This window comes from Bombyx mandarina, chromosome 16 (assembly GCF_030267445.1).
Source record: "Bombyx mandarina strain Sakado chromosome 16, ASM3026744v2".
Classification (NCBI taxonomy): Eukaryota; Metazoa; Arthropoda; class Insecta; order Lepidoptera; family Bombycidae; genus Bombyx; species Bombyx mandarina.
Genome location: NC_143222.1, coordinates 5,416,199 through 5,442,079, shown reverse-complemented (window position 1 = coordinate 5,442,079; position 25,881 = coordinate 5,416,199). Strand labels below are relative to the sequence as shown.

At 40.3% G+C, this 25,881-nt stretch overlaps 1 protein-coding gene and 1 long non-coding RNA gene across 7 annotated transcripts in view; both read left to right on the top strand.

Moving 5' to 3' along the window:
- Positions 1-25,881, top strand: part of LOC149501264 (uncharacterized) — a 344,283-nt gene that overhangs the window by 244,116 nt on the left and 74,286 nt on the right. The window lies entirely within an intron of this gene.
- Positions 1-25,881, top strand: part of Lim1 (LIM homeobox 1) — a 95,685-nt gene that overhangs the window by 3,388 nt on the left and 66,416 nt on the right. For 4 of the 6 annotated variants that reach the window (XM_089733496.1, XM_089733493.1, XM_089733497.1 and 1 more), the window contains exons 2-3: positions 5,067-5,268; positions 18,096-18,307. In XM_089733496.1, the coding sequence (XP_089589622.1) occupies positions 5,067-5,268; positions 18,096-18,307 (414 nt within the window). The remainder of the gene's footprint in view (positions 1-5,066; positions 5,269-18,095; positions 18,308-25,881) is intronic. The other 2 variants (XM_089733494.1, XM_089733498.1) reach the window with 1 other exon arrangement.

The window sequence follows — 25,881 nt, the reverse complement described above, 5'->3', positions numbered from 1 at the left end:
TTTTCGCTGCAGAATTAGGCGAGATATTACCATCCAAATTTGTAACATGGTCATTTAAAAAAAAGGAATCAGGGATCACAGGTCCTACTGGTGGTAGGAACTCTTACGAGTCCGCGCGGTTAGGTACCACTACCCTGCCTATTTCTGCCGTGAAGCAGTAATTAGTTTCGGTTTGAAGGATAGGGCAGCCGTTCTAAATATACTTGAGACCTTAGAACTTATATCTCAAGGTGGGTGGCGCATTTACGTTGTAGATGTCTATGGGCTCCAGTAATCACTTAACATCAGGTGGGCTGTGAGCTCGTCCACCCATCAAAGCAAAAAAAAAACAGAGTATCTTCGTCAACCATAAACTTATCTGTCTATTTAAATCATACGCGCCTAGTCTACCTACGATGCCGCCGAGAAAATCACTTTCTGTGGTAAAAAACAATAAGACAAATGTTCTCATTGCCCGGATCCTGGCGGTCCGGCAAATTAGTTCAGCGGTTTTAACGTAATTGGAAAACAAATAGAAAATTCCGTTAATGTTCATAGCGATTTCGCTTTCGATATTGCAAATGTTCGGAGAGAGTATTAGATTGCATTGTTGCAATTGACTTTAGATGGAGGTGCACGGAATTTCAAAATAAGTTTTCAATTGTCTATCTATGGGATAAGCATTTTGTGCAGACGTTCTCAAACTCTCGCGTTTCTAACACTTTTTTCTATTTAACCGCTAGTAGGTAGGAGGCTAATCTAGCTACGCACGGTTTGGTAGATAAGCTCACGATGCTCAGCCTGGGAGGACTTGCTAACACTAGTCTTAGCAAGAGCAGTGCTTTGCAGAATCTACCACCGGATCGGAAACGCGACCAACTGAGAATATTCGGCGAGAAACTCAATGGGTTGTGTCTATGGGCAAGGTTACACGTGGAAATCATTCGATGATTTTTTGACGAGCTAACACCTGGTATTAAGTGGTTACCGGAGCCCATAGACATCCACGACGTAAATGCCGCCACCCACCTTGAGATATGAGTTCTAAGGTCTCAGTATAGTTACAACGGTTGCCCCACCCTTCAAACCGAAACGCATTACTGCTTCACGGCAGAACCGGCAGTGGTACCTACCCGTGCGGACTCACAAGAGGTCCTACCAATCCTACCACCAGTAAATTCGACGAGAAAGACAGTCTAATACTTCCTCAGTGAACGTCATCTGTTTTCGCGCCATCATATAATTCTCAAAAGCGATGTCGTAATTTTATTCGTGGGTGAATGTCTTCACCGACACACCTGCCAATCTAAACGAACTAATAACATCGGATGACCTAAATTGAGAACCACTTTCGTGCGCCCTATTAATATCTATCTAACGGAACATATTTTTACGTTTGAATGTACTTACTATGTTACTTCGGGAATAATTTATTTGGCGTTTAAGCTGTAATTTAAGTCACAATTATAACGACAGCATTGAACGTACATATAAACATACAATACAATAAGCCATTTATTTGTGTAGTATCGCAATTTTCAGATTCTTTTTGTGTAGGTATGCATTTGTAACTTAGTATAAATTTCATTGCACCTACCACTATTCACTCTGCACTACCTTTGGTCGAATGGTAGAGAATGCCTTAGGCATTAAGTCCGCCAATGTAAATTTTACATGAAGTGTAATAAATAAATAAATATTCCGTAAACATACCTATATATTTGTTAAACAATAGTAACAACATATATTTTGAGTGAAAATATAATAATATGAATGACTAAATCTACCGACATTATTGGTCTTTCTTCCTCCCGATCCACTAACGGTGCTTCTAGGTACTTCAAGCACCGGTCACCGTTCTCGTCGAACCCGTCGCTTGCGACGAAGGGCTCGACGAGTAAATTAACTCTCAAACACAGCCCACTGAGTTTCTCGCCGGATCTTCTCAGTGGGTCGCGTTTCCGATCCGGTGGTAGATTCTGCGAAGCACGGCTCTTGCTAGGGTTCGTGTTAGCATCGTCGTCAGGTTTGAGGCCCGTGAGCTCACCTACTAGTTACGGTTACGCTGGAATAACCTCTCTAGGCTACCAGCTTAGGTAGGAAAAGAAAAAAAAGGTCTTTCTTGAGTAAATTGAACTTTTTTGTACTATATAGACATTATCAACCTGACGCGGAATTTAAGTGACGTACCTACAAAGGATCTCATACGAATTAAGTTATAATTCAGTTACAACAATGAACTTGGCAGGAAACGGTGTTTGCACACAATAAAACGATTTACAAGTAAATTGAATTATTTACTTAAATGAGGTGACTTTTGTTTTTGTAACATTTAGATCACCTTGTTTCCAGGCGGGTAAAGGTGACATTCAAAATGGCGTGGTTCACAAAATATTACGAGACAATTTGTTTTTCGTTTTTCATTGAATTAGATACCCAACCTCCCATCATTCGTAACTGGAATAGCTCCTTTGGCTACCAGCGAATAGGTAGGGGGAAAAAATAAATTATACTTTAAAAAAACTAACAAAATACGCTTTTATAGAAAATCCAACTAAAAATAGAAAATACATTTTAATAAATTCGAATTAAAAAGAGTGTAACAAAAAATTTTTTTATTGAAAAAAAAACGTGAAGTGCATGGTATCAGTGATAATATACTGAAAAGCATCAAAGTTTCTTTGAACTATTATTTATTTTTCATTTTTTAGTTGAATTTCAATTTTTTCAATATATTTTTTTAATATTGAATTGTCGTCGGCCCTTGATTAGTATACCAAAATTCGGGTTAATCCGGGGTCAAAATCATGTTCAAAGATTCCGTTACGAACATACACATACGTTTGAAGCTAATAAAAGCGTATTAAAAATAGACCGCTCTAAGCGCATTCAGTATGTCATTGAAAAGGCGACATTTCATCTAGGTATGCTGTTTCAAAAACGTTTGTCAGAGATGTCGTCGTACAATTTAAAAAAAAAAGCATTAAAAAAAAGTGTGTGTGTCCGCTCCGACGCACGACTGGAGTTTACTGGATATAAAAAATTAAACGAAACAATACGAGAAATAGTTCTATATTACGACAACACGATACACTACAGATTATTAACAAATTAACGAGACACAAAACAAACGACTAACAAATATATGAAAGTACAATAATGAGAGAAACGCGCGATCAGTACGAGGCTTTGTGGCGGACTGCCGGCGCAGCAGCCCGGCGCGCATTTCGTGTGACATGCGCATAACGCATTTCGTGTGACATGCTAGTACGATTTTGGTCCCCATAATTTTCATACCCCGGGCCTATATATGTAAATCGATTCTAAAGGAGTAAACTCCAAAAAAAAGAACTGATATGAGGTTCTTGCAAAGAAATGCACACTAGTATACCTATTACCTAATAACAGTTATAAAATACGAAATCTCGTTGATCTTAAAACTCTTCCGTTTTCGAATCACAAATATTTCTGTTAAGCCCTGTTACGTAACAAACGGCCCGCGACCAATCGGGCCGTTCCGAAACGAAGAATACAACCGTTTATGTTGCGACCTTCATAAATTTTACTAATAAATGTCATACGTTCAAGCGCAACGCGGAGACCAACAAAAAACATGTCACTTTTGAAAGAAGAAAAAAACATGTCAATTTCAACGCGTCTCGTGTTTTTGTTGTAATATCATAAGCCGTTAATGTAAAGGCATTGTTTAATTGTAAATTGAGACGTGATTGTCGCAAGAAATTTCCAGTGAGTGACATTTTAAAAAACCGAAAAATCTAATTCGACTTATCTATCATGTCAAATTCATCATCATCATCATCATTCTTTCCTATTACCCTCTGCTGGGGTGTAGGGCTCGAATCAAATTTTTCCATTTACATAAATGTCAAATTATCATATACATATTTGCCATTTTGTATATTGTCTTGAACCAATATTTGTATGAAAGTTTTCGCCGTCAAGAACTTTTAGATGCTTGTTTTTTTTATTTATTTAAAACGATGTTGTATTCTACCAAAATAATCGATATTATTTAATAAAATAAATACTATTTAATTATGCATTAAAAAAACAGACAAATCGACTTAAACAAAATATATGCAGTGGTAGCTTGCATCTTTTTAAAGTACCGGTAAAAATATATCAAGTTAAAATAAAAAAAAAGATTATTTGTATTTTTTAAACAATAAAATTTTATGTATCATCACCGTAGTAGGATACGAATTTTGAAATCAAAAGTAAAGGAAAAATTAAATCTCATCGCTCAAGATATAAATATTTCTTTGAATTACCCACTGAAATGTTGATTATTAAGAGAGGTAGTTACCTGAAACGCTATAACATAATGCCAATAAAATTTTATTCAAACCTAGTTTTATCGATCGTAAAACTCAATCCCATTATGTTGGTAGTACGTTGCTACCAATTTTATGGTGGCACTATTGTCGAGGTCACATGTTTACTTACAACCTGCCTAGAGCGTTTGAATCTGTATATAATAAAGTTATGGCAATTTTAAAATATGATTACGTTTACAAAATCGTAATAGAAAATACAGAAACAATGAAATCGCAGAAGTGTTTCTTCTTTAATCACAGACTTTACTGTTAAGTTAATGAATAAATAGAACATTAAAATCCAACATCAAATAAAATTATTATATTTATTTACGTACGTACCTATATTTATTGTTTGATTATTTATGATTTTTAGATATCTACTATTGCTAACCTGATAAATTATTGTAATGCTGCTATATTAATAATACATTATACTTTAATGACTTCATTTTATCGCTTAATATTCGATTCTTGAAAGGAAAAGGGGACTAAGCCACAATGCGTGAACTTTACAGTAGACTAATTTAAAGTTGAAATATCTGAAAAAAAAATTTTTTTTGTAGGATTGAAATTATTTTAATAGACATAGAAATATATATATTTTTTTGCGCATCGAATATTGTTATTGCCTATCATTTATGTACAAAGCAGTTATTGTCGCTTAGTCACGTTTGCCTTTCAAGCGTCGAATATGAACTGTTCTTCTTGTAAGCCGTATGGTTGCAATTTTAATGTGAACTAAAGTAGTGTATTTCCCAGGACGAGGTGAGGCAGGCGGCGCGATGGCGTGCGCTGGCTGCGAGAAGCCGATCCTGGACAAATTCCTCCTGCACGTGCTGGAGAGGGCCTGGCACGCCGCTTGCGTCAGATGCGCCGACTGTAGAGCCCCGCTCTCAGATAAATGCTACTCTAGGGACAATAAACTATTCTGCCGGAATGATTTTTTTAGGTGAGTCACGTTTTTGACAGAATTAAGTTTTTTGGAACGAAGTTCTTTACGGAACGATACGTTGCTATACTATATGGCACTATATTATAGTGTAGTCTGAAAATAGCTTAAGGCGTCGTCTGAGCTCACACGGGGATGTAACACGATTCGGCCTGTTTGTGTCGCCAAGCAATAGTAATTGCGACAGCCGTGGTACAATACAATCTAAAAGGCCTCATGTCTTAAAGTGGATGATGGTATCCGCGTTGTGTGACATCTATGGTTTCTGGTGAATACGTAAGAGAAGACCAAATCGTTTGCCTGTCCGTAGAAATAAAATAAAAAATACTAAATTCAACTGTGAAAACGATGTACTCGAAAATTAACTATAATTTAAAATGTCATCTATACTTCTATACTAATATTATAAAGAGGAATGATTTGTTTGTTTGTTTGTATTGAGTAGGCTCCGAAACTACTGAACCTATTTGAAAAATTATTTCACTGTTTCGAAGCTACACTATTCCCGAGTGACATAGGCTATAATCTTTTTTGAAAAAAAACTAGGGATCCTTACTCCACCTAAGGTGTAAAAAAATTACCTAAAATATTATTTACATCGCGTGCCCTGCGAAAACTATTGATGATAGAATAAAACAATGTACTACGACTTTGTAGAACACATTATTATTTACAAAAAGTGTCGCGACAACATATAAACTATTATAGTTATGCCGCAATAAGTGTTCTTTTATTTTAAAAAAAACGTCGAATATCGTTGAAATATTTGTTAGAGACCCGGACAGAACCGGGCTTGTAGTAAAATAAATGACGAAAACCAACCATACTAATGGAAATTATTTTGAAACATATATGGGCTATTTAAAACAAGAAACTTCAGCAATTTGTTTAACGTGCACATTATTTTTGCACATGCAAAATTCATATGACAGTCTCCCTTTACACTTTATTGTTCTTGAACACAGTGTTTTGCGCGTCCGGCCTAGCTTTGCGACGATTCTTAAGTTTAACTTTCAAGTTTATGTGACATTATCTTAGGGTTGCCTCTGATTATTTTCGAGACAGCCTTGAGGTATGAATGAAAACGAAATTAGCTAACGAACGTTTTCTTATTTTTTTATTTCTTAGGTGTGTGGACGAGCTCACAGCCCACCCGGTGTTAGGTGGTTACTGGAGCCCAAAGACATCCACAACGTAAATGCGCCACCCACCTTGAGATATAAGTTCTAAGGTCTCAAGTATAGTTACAACGGCTGCCCCACCCTTCAAACCGAAACGCATTACTGCTTCACGGCATAAGTAGGCAGGGTGGTGGTACCTACCCGCGCGGACTCACAAGAGGTCCTACCACCAGTAGTTTAGTTCGATTGAAATATTCTTTTGTAGGTAGCTTATCTAGAGCTAGAAGTATTCGTTTAAATTAAGATTTGATGGATGGAAAGATTTCAAACTGCGATTTTACGAGTTTTATCCACTACCAAATTAAAATATGTATCTAATATGATGAGGGGTAGAAACAAAAAAATAAATAAAGAAAACTACTAGGTACTTCCGATGGTACTTGGCAGTGTCCCTGGCATTGTCAACGTCCGTGAGAAACGGTGACCACTCATCATAGGGTGCGCGAATGTTTGTCTGCGTACGGAAATGTAAATAAATGTGTATTTATTAAACGAAGTACACGCAACCCTGCCTACGCCGGTCAAGTACAAAAGTATTGTTGCAAATTAGTCTTCATAACACTACCGTGTGTTGTGAGAGGTAAATGCAACGTTATAGATGATTATTGGATGCTTTTTTAGGAATATTATTGAATTACTGGTGGAAGGACCTCTTGTGAGTCCGCGCGGGTAGGTACCACCACCTCGCCTATTTCTGCGGTGAAGCAGTAATGCGTTTCGGTTTGAAGGATGGGGCAGCCGTTGTAACTATACTGAGACCTTAGAACTGATATCTCAAGGTGGGTGGCGCATTTACGTTGTAGATGTCTATGGGCTCCAGTAACCACATAACACAAGGTGAGCTGTGAGCTCGTCCACCCATCTAAGCAATAAAAAAAAAAGTAAAATTGTACATGTATATATATATTTTTGTGTATGTGAGAATAATACATCCGCGTTGTAAAGCGCACGTAATCAGTTACTCACATTTCGATCTCAAGTTTCTAGGCGACCTCAGGCAAGCTGTACCTCAAAAACACTACCTCGAAAACAACATGATACAATAAAACTTGAAATAAAACAATAACTGTATACCACTACAAGCCGTTGTAACTATACTGAGACCTTAGAACTTATATCTCATGGTGGGTGGCGCATTTACGTCGTAGATGTCTATGGGCTCCAGTAACCACTTAATACCAGGTCGGCTGTGAGCTCGTCCACCCATCTAAGCAATAAAAAAAATACAAGGGCCCCTGAAATAATAAACTTAATATGCGGTATTAGGATAATGATTCAGCGTTTAGATACAAATGTTGAAGCTAAAAATTCGAGGTTAAAGGAAAATGGTTCACTTACGTCTTCCGGTGACTTGATGATTCAATTCACAAATGTTTTGGTGATCCGCGACTCTTTTCCCGAAACCAATGTACGGTAAGCAACGCTTAAATAGTTTTTTTTTTGCCGTTGTAGGCAGACGAGTACACAGCCCACCTGATGGTGAGTGGTTACCGTCGCCCATGGACTTCAGCAATGCCAGGGGCAGAGCCAAGCCGCTGCCTACATATAGCTAAAGAATATAAGATATATAGATATCTAGCTAAAGAAATATTGTTTGATGTATAACAATTGTATCGGTAGATGGTTGGTGGTTTATCTGGTGTTTAATGTAATAAGTACGGTAGCCATTATTTCAACATTTCCTATTAAATTATAATTGGTCGTAATATACCTGTAAAAATATTTATCTGATAGCATTCGTATAAAAATCGATTCAGTAGTTAAGGTCTACTTTTTAGGGAATAAATAATAAATAATAATAATAATAAAGGATTCGAGTGATTTTTTAATATTGAATAATCTATATCTTTTCTGAAATCGTAAACTCACATTTTAAGCACAACCAATAATAATTATATTTTAAGTACTATCATGCCGCCCATGACCGAATACTATGGAGGAAAGTAACATCTGGTCGCGATCCTCAACAGTTCCCTATGAAGAAGAGAAAAGAGAAATACCTACGCATCTTAGTAGCAAATCGAACTAAAAATGACAGTAATAGTGTATCCTGATAGCTTTGGTAAAAATAATTAAATTCTTTTTAAATTGTTACGATGCCTTGTGCGCCTGCAAGCTTTCATGTTAGTCGAATGTCTAGAAGCTTCTGAAAATCATGTTTAAATAATCCGTTACAAAGGAAATATAGATAAAAGTGAAATAAAAAAAATAAAAAAAATATGTGTGCAATTCACACGTGGTAGAAGTGAAACCTTCCAAAATTAAAATACAATTATCCTAAACGTCTTAAGTATATGTAAAATTTTGTCATTAGTAAATAATTGTAAGGTAGCGCCCTCTGTGAATTGATATTTTAATTTCACGTATAATCCTAAATTAAAATTCAGTACAAGAGCTTTCATACACACGTTAGTATTAAAAAATCTCACAGATGGCGCTGTATTAAATAGTATGTATATTTCTGTCTCATTCTTTGCTGGCTTCATCCTACACATTTTTGTATTTGTGTCTCTTACCTGTCGTTTTTTCCGTTGCATCCGGTTTGAAATGCTCAATGAGTTTTTTTTTTTCAATTAAGTAATAGTATATTTGGTAGGGAATGTGTAATAATGTAGGGTCTTCATGTAATGTTATATATAGTTTTTCTTTGTTTTTTATATAATGAACCGCTTTTTTTATGCATGCAGTCGGTACCTGTAATTGTGTTAGCATTTAGTGTGAAATCAATGTATATGATACCTGTAATGTTCTGTGCTGATGTATAACATGTTGGTACCCAATAAATAAAATAAAAATAAAAATAAAAAAATAAAATAAATCACGACGATTCTAAAGAAGTTTTCACTTCAAAAAAATATTCTGAGTTTGAATGTATCGCCATTATACTCTTAGCTAGACAAAATTACAATAATTTAGATATAAGTACTTGTATTTATGGCGCATCGTTGTTAGTGGTTGTATCCCATACATTTTCATAAATAGACTGCGTTGACCATTTTCCATCAGGTTATAATCAGAAAGCTTGGCTTACACTCGTAATTCGAAGTATAAAAGACATATTAACATTTCTATTTAAATTTATTAATGCAATTATACATACTTCATGTGTCTACAACGATAATACATAATTTTGAACCGAAAAATAGTTAACCTCTGAATATATGGATGGACTTTAGTTCTCTAACTGTTTTGCTGCCTGCGTGACGAATTTTCAGAGATTATTCCGTCCTCTAATGATTGTTTTGGAGATTACTCCGCCATTTTTTTTAGTATCCTAGCGCAAGCCAGCATAATGAAGTTCATTCCTAATATTTGGATCAACTGTACTCATCCATAGTATGTCTCCGACGATCATTTTTGGTTCTTACCGCGTGAATCTAGTATAAACTCGGTGTTTTGGAGCGCTATGACAATTCTTTCTTCAAATGTGTTTTGTGCCTCCACGAAATATATTGGTTTCGCTATGAACTTAAATTACTATAAATAATCTACGGAACTCTTGTCACTATTTGCCTATACAAAACTATTGTTGTTGATTTGACGAGTTCATTTGGTGACATTTTAGCGTCCTAAAGGTAAATGACGTCATTTCCGCCGGTTTCTCACCCTGTCATTATTGTGTTAGTTCTGAATTGATGTTCCGTGTTATCGTGGGGAAGTAAAAATGGCTTCAAATTTAGTTTAACGATCTATTATTACCATTATTACGCGAGTTACATGTGCGTGAAAGTAAAGAATAAGTTTACTATCTACTTCACACCTTTTTTAAGCAGTTGATATTGTAATTCAATTAAACTTTAATGATATCTTATTAAATGTGTATTAAAATTAAAATAAAAACCAATTTAGACGGTCTCGCATTAAAGTTAATTTTACTGTAACGTTATAAATCCAAAAAACACACGTTCGCTTACATTAATATTGATTCTTGATTATCCCTTCGATGCACCTGTGGCAACTCAATTTTTACGTTGCAAGACTATAAATAATCGGTTCAGTTAACGATTTTAAAGGACCGATGAGCTCGGGGGGTTCGCAAACTTCGTTAAGAACGAAGAACCACTCGGAGCGATGTTTGATTTGAATCATCTTCAACTGTTTCAAACCCTTTTGTGTCTCATTCTTGATCCCGTAAAAGGTAGTTTATGTTCAAAGTATGTATAGCGTCACTTATACTATATATGTTCGGTTTAATTTGTTCTCAGCAAAGATAAAAAAGAAAACTGCTTTTACGAGGTTTTTAATTTTACGGTTCACCGAATGGTGAGTGATTGGCATCACTATTTCACAAGGCATCTAAAGATTTCGCCAGAGACATCCGTGACGCTTTCATAAATATGCGATATGCTGTATTAGCTATGTCAACGTCTGTCATCAGTCTGCCTACAGCATATAAGGCGATACTATCGGCATATTGCCAGAAGTCCTGATAGCCTAGAACGACTGTTGGTGACAGGGAAAGTGAAAGGGAATAGGTCAAGTCAAGTAAATTGTCCCTTCGTAACGAGGTGACACTCTACAAAACTTGCATACGTACCGTCATGAAGTATGCAAGTGTAGTGTTAGCGCACGCGGCTCGTATGCACATAAACACTGTCCAGGTCATCCAATCCCGTTTCTGCAGGACAGCCTACGGAGCATCTCGGTACGTGAGAAATGTTGGCCTTTACGGCGATCTTAATTTAGAACCGATATGGAAAATATCTTAAGGCAGCGTCAGAACGCTACTTCGACAAAGAGGCACGACACGATAATCCTCTTATCGTGGCCGCTGCTAATTAAATCCGACCCAGGCAACGAGGCCGGGTATTCCTGGTCGAACTCGTCGAATAGAGTTCGACGAGGACGGTGATCGATTAGTCGAACTAACCCATAGACACAGTCCACTGAGTTTCTCGCCGGATCTTCTCAGTGGCTTGCGATTCCGATTGTAGATTGGTTTCCATTGGAAGATTCTGCGAAGCGTTGTCCTTGCTAGGGCTAGTGTTGGCAAATTCTCTCAGGTTGAGCCCGTGAGCTCACCTACCCGTCCGGGCGTAGCTAGAATAGTTCCCTTTTTTTTTCGGGGGAAATCCTCATGGACTACCTCCGCCTGGGGAAAAGCGGAGGGGTGTGCCGGACTCCTACCGGCTAAAACCACCCCGGTGTCCACCCACACGTGCGCGCAGGGCCGCGGGAATCCAAATTCTTCCGCAGCCCTAGACCAGTGCTGGCCCGGTCTGTCCAGGCCTCGTCTCCTGCACGGGGTAGTGAGGCGTTCAGCTACTCCGTGCATCGCCTCAGAGGCACGCGCCGACACCCGCACGCGCCTCCGTCTCAGGTCCATCGAATAGGGGGCGAGGGTTTTCCCAGGTCTCTCGCCCCTGGACCCATTCATGGGGGGCGGAAAAGGGCGTTGTCCGCCCTTGTCCTACGCCCGGTGCGCCTTCTGCGGCCGGGGAAGGGAGTCGAGATCTCCCTCTCCCGTTCTGCAGTTTCCTTCTGCGACATCACGTCCTCGCAGAAGGACACCACCGCGTCCCACGACTCTGCGCTGCCGACCATCCTCCGCACTACGGCCGGCAGCGATAGAATAGTTCCCTAGGCTAACAGCGAATAGGTAACAAAAAAAAACTGTTGAAAAATGGTACAGAGTCACGATGCTCGGCAGTGACGGAACGATTAAGAATGACATTAGCAAACGTATTGTGTTCGGTTGTCAGCTCAGCGGCAACAGGGATTATAAGCAGAAGTCAAGATTAAAATTTTGTTAAAAATAATAAAAATAAAAGACTAGGATTTAAAAAAAAGGAAATTTATTATGATCTTTATTACTAGACTTCGAAATATGGTTTTTACATGTTGGGTCTTATATAACGCAAAAACTATAACGATTTCGATAAAGCTATTTTGGTTTTAAAATATTAATGATGACGATCGGAGTTGTAAATGTAGCAGTAAAATCGTGTTTTTCAGAAAGGAAACTAATTTATCATGAGCATCAATCTGAATTAATTTTATAATATTTGTTCTACCTATTACTATTATAGAATCATGGGTCACTCTAAATGTTCTAAAGTAAAATTCTGTATTTTCTAGTAGGCCAGTCTTACGTGAAAATTCCTCATTCAAAGTCAAAGGTAAAGTTGAGTCGGACAGTTGTCGGAAACAAGCAAACAAAACTATGCTATTATTCATAAGGCTTACATAAATGAAGCCGTTTATGTAAATGAGCTAAGCAAATAATTCATTGCGATGATATAATACTAAAAAGATGCAGTAACTTGTGGAAGTTTTCTAGTAGTTTTTAATTATTTATTATAATAAGAATTAAGAATTAAAGTCACATCAATCACAGAGAAAATGACGGAAAATCGCCTTAGATGGTATTGGCCATATCATGAGACGGGACGAAGACCATCTAGTGAAAATCGCATTAAGCTTTCCAGAACAAAAGAAAGGTAGAGGCCGTCCAACATCGACCTGGTGGTCAAGCATCGAAAGAGACATTAAGAAAGCCCAATTGCCAAAACCGGCAACCCAGGACAGATCAGCCTGGCGCCGTAGAGTGAGGAGACCCGACCCCAGATAACGGGAACAGGGACGGATAGTAGTAGTAGTATAATAAGAATTAATATATTCAAATAACAACAATAGTGTATAAAACCGCAAATGTAGCTATTCAATTTTGTTCGAAAGGTCTCAAAAATGTCTTTAAAAAATTTACTCCATTTTATTATGTTTTACGTCTTTTACTGTAGTATAAACAGTTACCAAACAGAAACTATACGTGTATCTATCGTCATGAAAAACATTAATTTATGGTAAACAATAAAGTCTTAGTAACACAGTAGTGAATTTACAACCTAACGAAACATGCTCTATCAGATGTTTACGACCTGCGCGTAATTTATGATGATTATCGATTATATGTTACCTTAATGTACTCGTAAGGGCTGTATATGTCGTGTAATATATGTAATATATCGATATTGTGTTTTCCTAGCCGTACTACTACCATAACAGTGTAAAAAAAATCGAAAGCTCTCCGCCTATGAGGAAATTCTGCATTCTTTTTAATTTATTTCAATTATAAATTATGCTAAAAATATAAAGAAAACGTTATTTGTATATCAAATATAACTTTGTAAATTAGTTGTACTGTGAAAGTTTCTGGAATGTGCAGCTTTAGTACAATTTGTTTTAATATATTTTTTAAGGTAACGAAATAACTACTAGAAAATAAGTGTGATAAAAATTGACATTCCACACGCGATGCAAATCATTCTTCAACGTGCTTCATTCAGCTAGCTATATTTTTGGAAAAAGAGACCGTCAAGCCTGGAGTAACATGTCACGTGCGTTCTCTCAAAGGAATAGGGTATATTTTGCTACGACAGTTCGAGTCAAAAAGGGCATTTTAAAATAACGGAGCGCTAAATTGTAACGTTTTTTTAATAGTTGTAACGTTGCGGATGCCCCTGATAACTAACCTACATACAGTCTTTAAGATAATATATTAACGGATACGTTAGAGGTAAATCAATCATAGCGAGCGATTAGTATTGATCAGGCCGCTACTACACACAGGTTTTTTCTCGTAATTCTCTGTTATAGCACATATATATTTTTGAGAACATTAATAATGTTAATTTACATAAGTCTCTCGTGTAACGTTTTGAGGTAAATATTAAACCGCGGTATAACTTTCGACAGTGTTACCTGCCACTTGGTTATGTAGGGCTGTCAGATAATATCAATTAAAAATTTATTTATTTATTACATTTCATGCAAAATTAACATTTGCGGATTTAATGCCTTAGGCTTTCTCTATCAGTCAACCTAAGGTAGTGCAAAGTAAAAGGTCAAAGAATTTTTTGTATAAATCGAAATTTTTTATACGGTGTTTTTATTTAATTATATTTGGAATGTAATAACCAGAATTTACGTGAGATAATCCGGGCATTGTAACATTTTTAAAGAAAATCTTTTGAACTCCCATTTCTTCTATTTTTCCGCGATTTTCAATGACAATCCTCATGTCTAGTCTGAATCATTCTTAATCTATTCTTTCATACGATCACATGTCTCAGTTCGTTAAGGCTTAAGCATTACGTGTGGAATGTTATTTGTTGTGTAAAGTAGTTGTAGTGTTGTCATCTTTTTCCGAAATCGCAGTTATTTGCAATCAGTAACTTTAAGCCGACGTTTCACTGTAGTATCGGAGGATAAGTACAATTACGAAATTACAACTGATTTATGTTTATGTGAACCGTTAACCAAAAACGTTTAAAAACTATGTAATCAAAACTTAACGTTAGTTTATTATAAGTTTGTCATAATAAACCCGAACGACCGGTAGTTTATTCCACATTTTATGTACACTTTATTAATTTGAGCTTTACTGTAAGCCTCAATTGGTTAGTGCTTTGGTTACATTGTTGCACTTCGTCAGTTTTTGAAAGGATTTCTATGTTAAAATTAGGGATGTGCTAGATTATTGTTACTTCGTGTACTTTTGCGCGCTTGATTAGCTCTAAGGGTTGATTGAACTGACGTCCCTATTTCTAACGAAGTCATGTAACTAGTTATTATACAATTAAAAACCATTTAGCATTTGTCTTTATTTAGTTTTTTTAGCAATAGCTTTATTTAGCAATAGCACAATTAGGTATATGTTCCTAAGCTGTAGCTATTTATGCCGCGTAGCAGATATGGGTCCAGTCTGAAATATGGTTTATATAAGAGGTTTTATATGTATAATACGATTGAATGGTCTACCTTATGTCTCCGGGCGAGTTGCGGTATTCACATATACGATATCGATCCGATATCTATGGGCTACAGTAACCACTTATCAGTGATGGGGAGAAGGTTCCGCATCACCATCGAGCGCCCTTCGAAAAACCCAAAATACTTATTTAAAACTAGTATAGCGGACCGCTCCGGCTCCGCTCGGGTCTTTAATAAAAATTTCAACGATATTTGACGTTGTTTTATTTTTTAAAATAAAAGAACACTTATTGCGGCATAACTATAATAGTTGGACGTATGCTGTCGCGACACTTTTTGTAAATAATAATGTGTTCTACAAAGTTGTAGTACATTATTTTATTCTATCATCAATAGTTTTCGCAGGGCACGCGATGTAAATAATATTCTATGTAATTTTTTTACACCTTGGGTTACATTATTGGAGTTTTAGTAAGGATCCCTAATTTTTTTCAAAAAAGATTAGGGTAAAACCTGGATAGATGCCGCAGCGGGATAGATGCCTCATGTTCTAAAAACCTAACTTCCCGCACTCATGACAAAAAATTAATTTAATAAGTAGGAACCACAGTCACCCTATACCTTATCTACCATTTGACAATCGCGTGGTGACGAAGTGTTTTCCTCGTGTACATAATTTTCTCCGCGCGGAATTTCACGAACACGTCAAAGATTGAAAGGTTAGCATTTAGCGTGGTATAACTTTATAATTAGTGTAAAATTCCATTATATTTTTTGCTACGTGAATATATTGGTTCATTGAGTCTGCATCTAGGTGTAAATAAATGCTATTAAGTTTATAATTTATTTACAAAAAATTTGGGCATCTATCCTTATCACAAAGGATAGTTGCCCTGATTTTTTGGGGTATAGGTGCCTTTAGAGGCATCTATCCCTCCATACTCTGCCATTTCAGAATACAGCAGAAATATGCCACGAAAACATAAAACACAAACAACTGATTTACAGTTCAAGCAGCGAAGATGAAGACAACCCACTTAACTATAAAATGAAAGGAAATAAAACAATAGATTTGCCCCTAAAGAAATCTAAGGGATAACCCTAAAACGCATGTAATAATATCTGCATTGAATGTTTTGAAAACTATAAAAATACGAAGTCGTAATCCGACTGAATTCAATGTTTAGTGTTTCAGAACTAGCTACATGAAACGTGTTTTTCAGAAATGATGTAGAAGATGTGGAAAATTTAAAGCACTATCCAGTTAAACTTCAATTGGACAAAATAATAAAGATATCTTTATTGTGTTAATTTAATATAAAAAAATATGATTTTGCAATGTACACATTGACACTTAATGTGAATATTTTATAAACAATTAATTGTTTAAACTCTTAAGAGTTTATATTTTTGTTGAATAAATATATGTAAAATTTAATTTCATAAAAAAATAGGATAATGCATGTTGAAACTAAAAAAATTGTAGTTTAGCTTACGCTTACTTAACGCTTTAAAAATTTAATTATGATCATTTGTGTGATATGAGAACTATCTTTTAATTATAAACATTCATAGACTTAAAAAATACAAAATATTTTTTATTATTATGACCCATGTTTCTTGGAGACAATTATTGCTCTGTTAGGAATAGAACTTCTAAATATTTGGTTTGGTTTTTACGTTTACACGATATAAAGGGCATCTATCCTGCACTGCAGGCATCTATCCTACTCAGTATTTTCTTGGTGGGGCAACTATCCATACAGGTAGGCATCTATCCTCCAAAAAAAGGTTCTACGAAAAACGAATTTCTGCAAAATCTGTATTTGATTGGTTAAAAATTTTTTATACTAATTAAACATAAGGGATTGAGCTAACTACATTAATAGAAATTATTCGTATAAAATTAATATTTTCAAAATTACATGACTTTTTCAAAAAGTGGGGCATCTATCTCGGCTTTACCCTATAGCCTATGTCACTCGGGAAGAGTGCAGCTTCCAAACAGTAAAATAATTTTTCAAATCGGTTCAGTAGTTTTGGAGCCTATTCAATACAAACAAACAAACTAATCTTTCCTCTTTGTAATATTATTAGTATTAGTATAGATATACCTATTTGGGCGCTCACCGCATGCTTGAAGGTTTTGCTTAAATATATACACGCGTAAATTCTCTCCCGGAAACATCAGCAGCCCTATGAAAGTATTATATTAAAGTGATGTCTAGATTATTATGAATATTAATTAGACGCAACGCAACATATTTGAATCTTTCGCCATAAATTTAAAGCTTACGGTATAATTGCATGTTTTTAGCTCAACATCCTGGTGCGTGATTATACGGAGTATTAAGGTTTATTATCTACTTAAATTTTACGTGACGTTTCTGTTCTCTGACACTTCCCACAGTTCGTTCTCGATGTTTTAATACTTTTGTCAATCATGATTTGATATTTTTTAAATAGTAATTTACGTGAGCATGGACATTTAGTAGTGATGTGACATTTATGGCACATCTACATATGTAGGTATAATCGGAATTCATAGACGAAGAAACGCGAAGTCACTCGAGCCCGATCAAACGAATCATTATTAAATTGCCTAGCTGCAGGATTTTACTGGTGGTAGGACCTCTTGTGAGTCCGCACGGGTAGGTACCACCGCCCTGCCTATTTCTGCCGTGAAGCAGTAATGCGTTTCGGTTTGAAGGGCGGGGCAGCCGTTGTGACTGTACTGAGACCTTAGAACTATATCTCAAGGTGTGTGGCGCGTTTACGTTGTAGATGTCTATGGGCTCCAGTAACCACTTAACACCAGGTGGGCTGTGAGCTCGTCCACACATCTAAGCAATAAAAAAAAGGATTATTTTGAAATTAATCAAAAAATTTTTTCATTACATTAGTCAGTGTGTTTACGTTATTACGTTTGTACAGGCGTTACGGAACGAAATGCAGCGGCTGCGGTCACGGAATCTCACCGTCGGACCTGGTTAGGAAGGCTCGGGAAAAGGTCTTCCACCTCAACTGCTTCACCTGTCTCGTGTGCAGGAAGCAGCTGTCCACCGGAGAGGAGCTGTACGTTCTCGACGACAACAAGTTTATATGCAAAGAGGATTACCTCGCGGGAAAGGCGCCGACCCAGCACCGTGAGTACCTGTCAATGTATATTTCGTGTCGATGACCAGTGAGTGAATATTTTACAGAGTAAGCTGTTGTATGAAGTTTGGGACGTAAACTTGTATGAGTGTATTACAACGTTTTATTTTAGTAGCATAAATTTAATATTCCGACATTATTAGCTGTTAGTTAAAATTAGCTGTTAAAAGTATTCATGTCATTTATAAAATGGTGGTAAATATTAGTATTAGCCAAATGAAGCAGACAATGAATTTTCTAGCTCTAATAAGGACTCCAATACGTAGGGACTAACAGTTTATTACCCAGATATTGGTTATGACTTTATGACCAAACTACATCATCATATACAAAACGTATAATTTACAAAATAAATGCATGAACTTCTTATCTGAAGCTTATTTTGAAGCTATTACATAAACAAAGTCCGAATGTTACGTGCTACAGATTTTTGTGCTGTGACTCTGTAAAACATCAACTCATCTACCTCATAATATATTGATAAGTTATTCCGTGAAAGGTGTTTAACAATCCGTTATCTACTTTCGTTTATAGATTTGTATCCGTTGACATGATTATAGGCTGTCGGTAAACTGCTTAAGATTGTTACGTGGACATTTTAATATAACGTAAACCTATTTGGAATAGTCAATTCGTATGGAATTAAATTATTATAATTTTGAATGAATCTTCGGCTTGTAGTGTGAAGCGAGCTTTTTTTTTCGGAAATCGGCGCACGAATGTTTCCAATAGGTAGGTACTTGTGAAAGGCGAATTGTTGCGGGCGTATGGCGACACCGCGGGTCAATGTCGCAAAATAAATTAACTAGAATCGATTTGAAAAGAGTTCTTGTCCGCAAACTATAACCACATTATTGACGCAAGTCCAATCAAACATCGACACACGATCACGCTAACAATCGAGCCAATGTTGCCGCATTAAAAAATAAATGAGGTCTTTTATTGTCCTCGGTCGTTTTCGGAGTAGAACTCCGCAGAATAATTAACTTTTCTAAAACACGACCACGTCTCGTTCAATTTCCGAACGTGACATGTGAGAATTGCATTTTAAATTTGAAATGCGTTTTTTTTATATTGTTTAAGAACGTATCGTGGCAACAATAAAACTCTTGGAGCACCCATTTCGAAATCGAATTTTTCGATCAATACGAACCGTAACCGAAGCGGAGTTAAAAAAAAAATAGGGAAACAAAAACTCCGAGACTCCGGATAAAAAGTCAACCGCATTACACATTAGCCACGTCTCCACGCGGTAGTGCCATAGACTTCTTTTTTTTTCATTTACTGCCTTGTCGACGGCGACTCCTCGACGTGAGCCGATGAAAAAATCGATTCTTACAATTCGAATTAAGAGATCGTGAGTCAAGAGTACGCTGTAGTTCAAATACACGATTGTATAAATGCTTGAACCGTACAGATTGGTATCGAAATTGTCTAAAACACTATCTAATACTAATTACAATGAATTTTTAAACAAATTAAATTTTATAACCGGAATTTCTGCTTAAGATGATTAGTACTGAATGATATAATTTATTCGGTTCTGAGCTTCTGTACCTTGGCAAGCTTTGAATATAGTTGTTCTGTGGTAATGGATTTAATGCTATTAGCCGCAATTAGCATTTTATTGTCGTTCATTTTGTTTTTAGTTTGTTAGCGTAGACGGACCACGTTCCGTTAGATTTCGTTTTATGGTCTAACGTTTTTATGACCAACGGTATGCAAGTGAACAAGTTCTTAATCTCTAAATAGATATTCATAGTGGCAACATTAAAAAAAAAAATATACCGAAAATATTTTCGCGTTGTTTTTTCACACAGAGTGAGTGCTTAGTGCGAGTTTTTTAACGCTCTCGATAGCGTAAAAGTTAACCCAATTTTGTATGCAGTTGGAACAGCGCTCCTAGCGGCAAACGTAGACGAGCGATCCCATTCCATACAAATATGAGTTAACTTTTACGCTATCGAGAACGTTAAAAAATTCGCACTTAGCACACAGAGCATTTGTTTATGAATCGATTACCCTATTTCCCATCGCACATGTTGTGGTTGGAATTTTTTTTTTTTTTCCTACCTATGCTGATAGCCTTGAGAGGCTACTTCAGCGTACCCTAGCTTGTGTAGGTGAGCTCGCGGGGCTCAAACCGGAGAATTGCTAACACCGCCCTAGCAAGAGCAGTGCTTCGCAGAATCTACCACCGAATCGGAAGCGCGACCCACTGAGAAGATCCGGCGAGAAACTCAGTGGGCTGTGTCTGTGGGTTAATTCGCTCGTCGAGCCCTTCGTCGCAAGCGACGGGTTCGGCGAGGACGGTGACCGGTGCTTGTATTGCCTAAAAGCACCGTTAATGGATCAGGAGGATCCGTGATGACGTGCTTTGGGCGACGTCGACGGTTTACCAAACGGTCTACAGGATCGGGTATGTAGTTTCCGGCGGCCACGACAAGAGGGTTCTCATGTCGTGCCGCCTTCTCAAAGTGGCGCAGCGATGCCGACTGTAGATACTTACTGACGGGGTCGAGCTCCAGGTCATCGTGGAGGTCCACGTTCCTCTGGAACCATGGTGCTCCGACGGCTATCCTGCAGAATCGGGATTGTATAACCTGAAGGGGTTTCAAGTTGGTGCGGGCCGCGTGAGCGAACACTACGCTTGCATACGTCATGACGGGGCGTATGCAAGTTTTGTAGAGGGTTACCTTATTACGGAGGGACAGTTTGCTTCGTCTACAAAGCATTGGGTAGAGTCGTCCTAGTATAAACGCGGCGCGATCGCGTACCGTTTTTACGTGGGGACGGAATGTCATCCCTCTGTCGAGGGTGACGCCTAGGTATTTGACCTTCGGGGCCCACGGTATGGGCTGGTCAAAGAGAGTGATGGGGCTAACGGCGGAGGTGTTTACGCGCCTATTGGGGAGTGGGGTGCTCGAAGTGGTATTCGGAGGGCGACCCCTTTTGAATAGCACCGCTGTGCTTTTCGTGGGGTTAATGTCTATTCGCCACTTCCGGAACCACTGTCCCATGGTGGTTACTGCGGTCTGGAGTCGCCGATGAAGCAACGACATCTTCCTACACGAGTAGTAGATAGCCGTGTCATCGGCGAAGAGCGCTAGATGGGTCTCCGGAGACCGGGGTATATCGTTGATATACAAACTAAATAGTAACGGGGAGAGTGCGGAGCCTTGCGGGACTCCGGCAGTCAGATGACGGGGACGAGAACGAGTTCCCTCTACTCGATATCGAAACGAACGGTTCGACAAGAAGTCTCGTATGATGAGCACGAGTCTGTCTGGCACTCCCATGTTGTACAGTTTGTAGATCAAACCGTTGTGCCAGACTTTGTCGAACGCCTTCGCTACATCGAAGAAGAGGGCGCCGGTCGGGATTTGTTTACGCCTATTTAGTCCTATCAGAATGTGCTCCGTGAGGCGGTGCACTTGTTGTACGCACGAGTGTTTGGCGCGGAATCCAAACTGCTCGTCTATTAGAATTTTATTCGCGGTAACGAAGTCCCAGAGGCGTTTCCGAAGGAGCCGTTCGTAAATTTTGCCTATCGCTGGGAGGAGACTGATCGGTCGGTAACTAGCGGTTTCATTATTCGGTTTGCCCGGCTTGTGTATACCGATAACGTCTGCTTCTTTCCACACCGCCGGAAAGATGCAGTGCGTCATAGCGGCATTTAAGATGGTAGCCAACATTGTTATCAGTTGGACTGGTAAGAGTTTTAACGCGCGGTTGCGGATGCCGTCGGAGCCGGGTGCCTTCTTAGGTTGAAGGTTGTCTATTACTTCTCTAACTTCGTCAGAGGTAATGGGGGGTAACGCGTCCGAGGGTGGCAGGGAAGCTCTGCGCTCGACCTCCCTGTCGACTGCCTCGGTGTGTTCGGGGTCCGCGTATTGAGTGCTGGTGGTGCACTGCTCTTGCAGTGCATCGGCCAGCAACTCTGCCTTGTCATCGTCATCGAAAGCCGGTGGTTGGCCTGAAGGGCGTACGAGAGGAGGCATAGTAGCGGTAGTTTCGGACTTGAGAGTCCTTGCTAGTCGCCAGTATGCTTGATGAGAGGGCGCGAGTCCTTCTAAGTAACTATCCCAATTCTCATTTCGGGCGTCGCTTAGGCGAGATTTTACATCCCGCTGTAGACGACGCATCCGAATCCGGTTTGAGTGCGTGGGAAGTTGATCGTAGGCCCGGATTGCCGCGTTTCTAACTCTTAGGAGGTTCCTAAGTTCGGGGGACAGTCTGATGCGGTGGAAGCTATCCTCCACATCGACTTCTTTTGAGGATCTTATGATCGCGGAAGAGATGTGATCCGTGATGATGTTTATGGATTCGACTGTGTCCTCGGGGGATGGAGTTGAATCCGGGCCGCAGGGGAGGATTGGTGGAGCGGCATCGGCTAAGCATTTGCCCAGCTTCTTCCAGTCCACCATGGTCCTCGTAGCTGTGACTGGGTTGTGGGGGCGACCGAGCTGCATAACGACAGGTCGGTGGTCTGAGTCGAGCTCTGACATTGCTTCGATGGAGCGTAAGCGCAGAGTTACGTTCCTCAGCAGTGCCAGGTCTATAGTGCTCGGACGGAGCGCGATGTTATACGGATAACATGTTGGAGTTGGGGGACCGACTACTTCGAAGGTAAGGTCGTCTATAAACGCGTCGAGACGCCTACCGTTTATGTTTGAACTGTGGCAGTTCCACCTAGTGTGGTGGCAATTTAAATCGCCTGCCAGGATGACGGAGTCTCCCATGCCGAACAGTGACTCGATGTCACTGCTCAGAAGGGGCTTGTCCGGGGGGAGATAGACGGATGCGATGACGATCGGCTGGTGTCCCGTCAGCGAGATACGGCACACTGACGCCTCGATATGTGAGAGCGAGGGGGTATCGAGAGGGACAACGTGCAGGGCCCGCCTATAGTAAATGGCAGTCCCGCCTTTGGAGGCGGTGAGTCTGTCATTCCTAACCATGACGTAATTCGCGACTTTCGGGTCACGACGCGAGGGCTTCAGGCAGGTCTCCTGCACTAGCAGAATATCTACTAGATTGTCGCGGAGGAATTCGTAAATTTGATCGCGTTGTCGCGCGAGTCCGTTAGCATTGTAAAATGCTAACGTAAGGGAATATGGTTTCTCTCTAGCGTTTTGCGCCATTGATTACCGGTGATTTTAGAAAGTACGGGCCACGGACTCATAAACGTCCATGTATTCGAACGCGGCCGCGAGCCGTTGTTCGGGGTTTACCGCCCTTCGCATCGCGTCTGCGAACGATCGCAGACGGTTGAAGTTGACCGCCGTGACGAAGTCGCGCACGAGCGTGAAGTCGTTGACGGCTGAGGGTTGCGGGGGACGGTACGCGGACGCGGGGGGAGGTGCGAGCAGAGGCTGCGGCGCGGGACGTGTCGCGAGCGGGGGCTGGGGTGCTGTTTGTGTTCCCGACCTCGTATACGGCAGCGGTTTATTCCACGCCGAGACGGTGGGAACCGCAGCCGGTACGAAGGCGGGTTTCGGTGCTGGAGGCACCGAAGTCTTTGGGCCGACGGTACGGGGGGCTGGGTGGGTCGGACGTTTTCGCGGAGCCCTAGGACATCCACGGTAATTCGCGGGGTGCCCTTGCTTAAGGCATAGGACACAGCTTGGAGGTTCGGTCGCGGTTTCCCTAACTCGCGAGCAATCTAACGTGGCGTGATCGCCGAGGCACTTCACGCAGCGGGGGCGCGCGTGGCAATTCCGAGCCGAGTGGCCATAGAGTTGGCATCTGTGGCACTGTCCGGGAGTGCCACGTCTATGGGGGGCTTCAATGGTAACCCCGGATAGGCCACATACTGTCGCGAGACATGCGATCTTTTTCTTGGCCTCCGGGGTTGGTTCTAGAGCGACTAGAACCATGTTATATGGTTTTTTGTCGCGTCCGTTGTGCATCCGGTGCACACTTACTATCGGGAGGGACTGAGCGGTCAGATCCTCCCTTACGTACTCTATGTCGAGTTCCTTCGGAACTCCGCGTATTACTACGCGGAGCTCGCGGTCCTCCTGAAGAGCATAGGTATGGAAACCTATGTTCTCCTTTCGGAGGTACGCGGATAGAGCCCTATGGTCGCCCGGCGTTGCGACCTTTATTTGAATACCATGCGCGACGTTACGCGCATGGGTATAATTTATTTTGTTTGCCTGAAGGGCCTGGGAGACGCGGTTCCATGCTGACTTCTCCTGGAGAATCAGCGGGGGCGGGACGACGGTTTTTTGCGCGGGTGCGGGCTTGGGACGCGGCGGTGGGGTTGCGCGGCGGCTGGAGTCCGACTCCGGTGTCACGACTACCTGCGGACGGGAGGCAGTCGCTGACTTGGTTTGTTTTGTCGTGGAGCTCCGGGACTCCACGGCGCGAGTACGTTTTTTCCCGCGTTTTACCGTTTGGAACCCATCCGAGGTTCCGGGCTGCGGGCTCGTCGCGGACTCGAAGTCCATCTCCGATCCGGTATCGGAGTCTGAACCTGAGTTAATTATTACGGACGACGCGACGGATGAGATTGGCGAGAATGACGTCGCGGGTGCGTTAGGCGCTTCGTTGGCGCTAGGCGCTTCGTGAGTCGCTACGTGCGTACGTGCGCTCAAATTGGGTTTGGGGGCGGGGCCTGACTGCGCGGCTCGAAATGACGCGGCGAGGGACGCGGGCGGGGCGGGACTCGCGCGGGCGGCCCTGTAGGCCGCGAATTCGGCCGTGAGGTTGGATAGCACCGGGTACTTCTCGGCAAGTAACCCGAGAAACCCTAAGAGCTCTTCTTCCATTTTTTTTCCGTTTTTGCCCGGGGGGGGCGTCCCCGGGACTTAAGGCACACTCGCCGAAAGGCGAGTCCCCTGAGTAGGAGTTCACCCCCTGAGCTTTACCAGCTCCAAGGGGGGGGAGTGCCTTTGCCGTGAAAACGGCAGTCGGCTAGGATTGGGGTGGAAGTTTGTGAAGGTGGGCCCCCCTGGGTTGTGAGAATGCCACAACAAGCGGTGATCTCAGGGGGGGTTAGTCTCGAAAGAGACTGTTTTACTCGCCGAATAAATAAATAAATTTAATAAATGATATGAGTGGATGATAATGTGAAGTCGTTACGAATGCACAATCGACAAGTTCGAGTTGCTTTTACGACACAAGGTCGCGACGCCAGCGATAGTGCGTCAAGAATTCGCAACAATGCCGCGATCGATGCGACAACGACAATGCAGCGAAACTCAAGACACAAGATCGCGACGGCAGCGACAGTTTCTCGCAAAAACACGTCCGGACTGTAAGGTGATGCAATCGGAACTCATGTGGTTGGAAGCGTTCGGTCGTGTTCTCGCTACATGTGCGCGCCCGCGGCGCCGCCCGTGTTTGCACAACGTAATTGTGTTCGTACATTGTAAGAGCGAAATAATATTCCGCAAATAAATATCTCAAGGGAAAACTCTTAGTATGGAAGTAGTCAAAGTAATTTTATTATCATATTTTTTTTAGTTTGCCATTGTATAAATATCGTACACTTTAGTCAATGCAACGTGATTTAATTGTAATAAGGAACAATTTGATAACTACGAAATAATCAAGT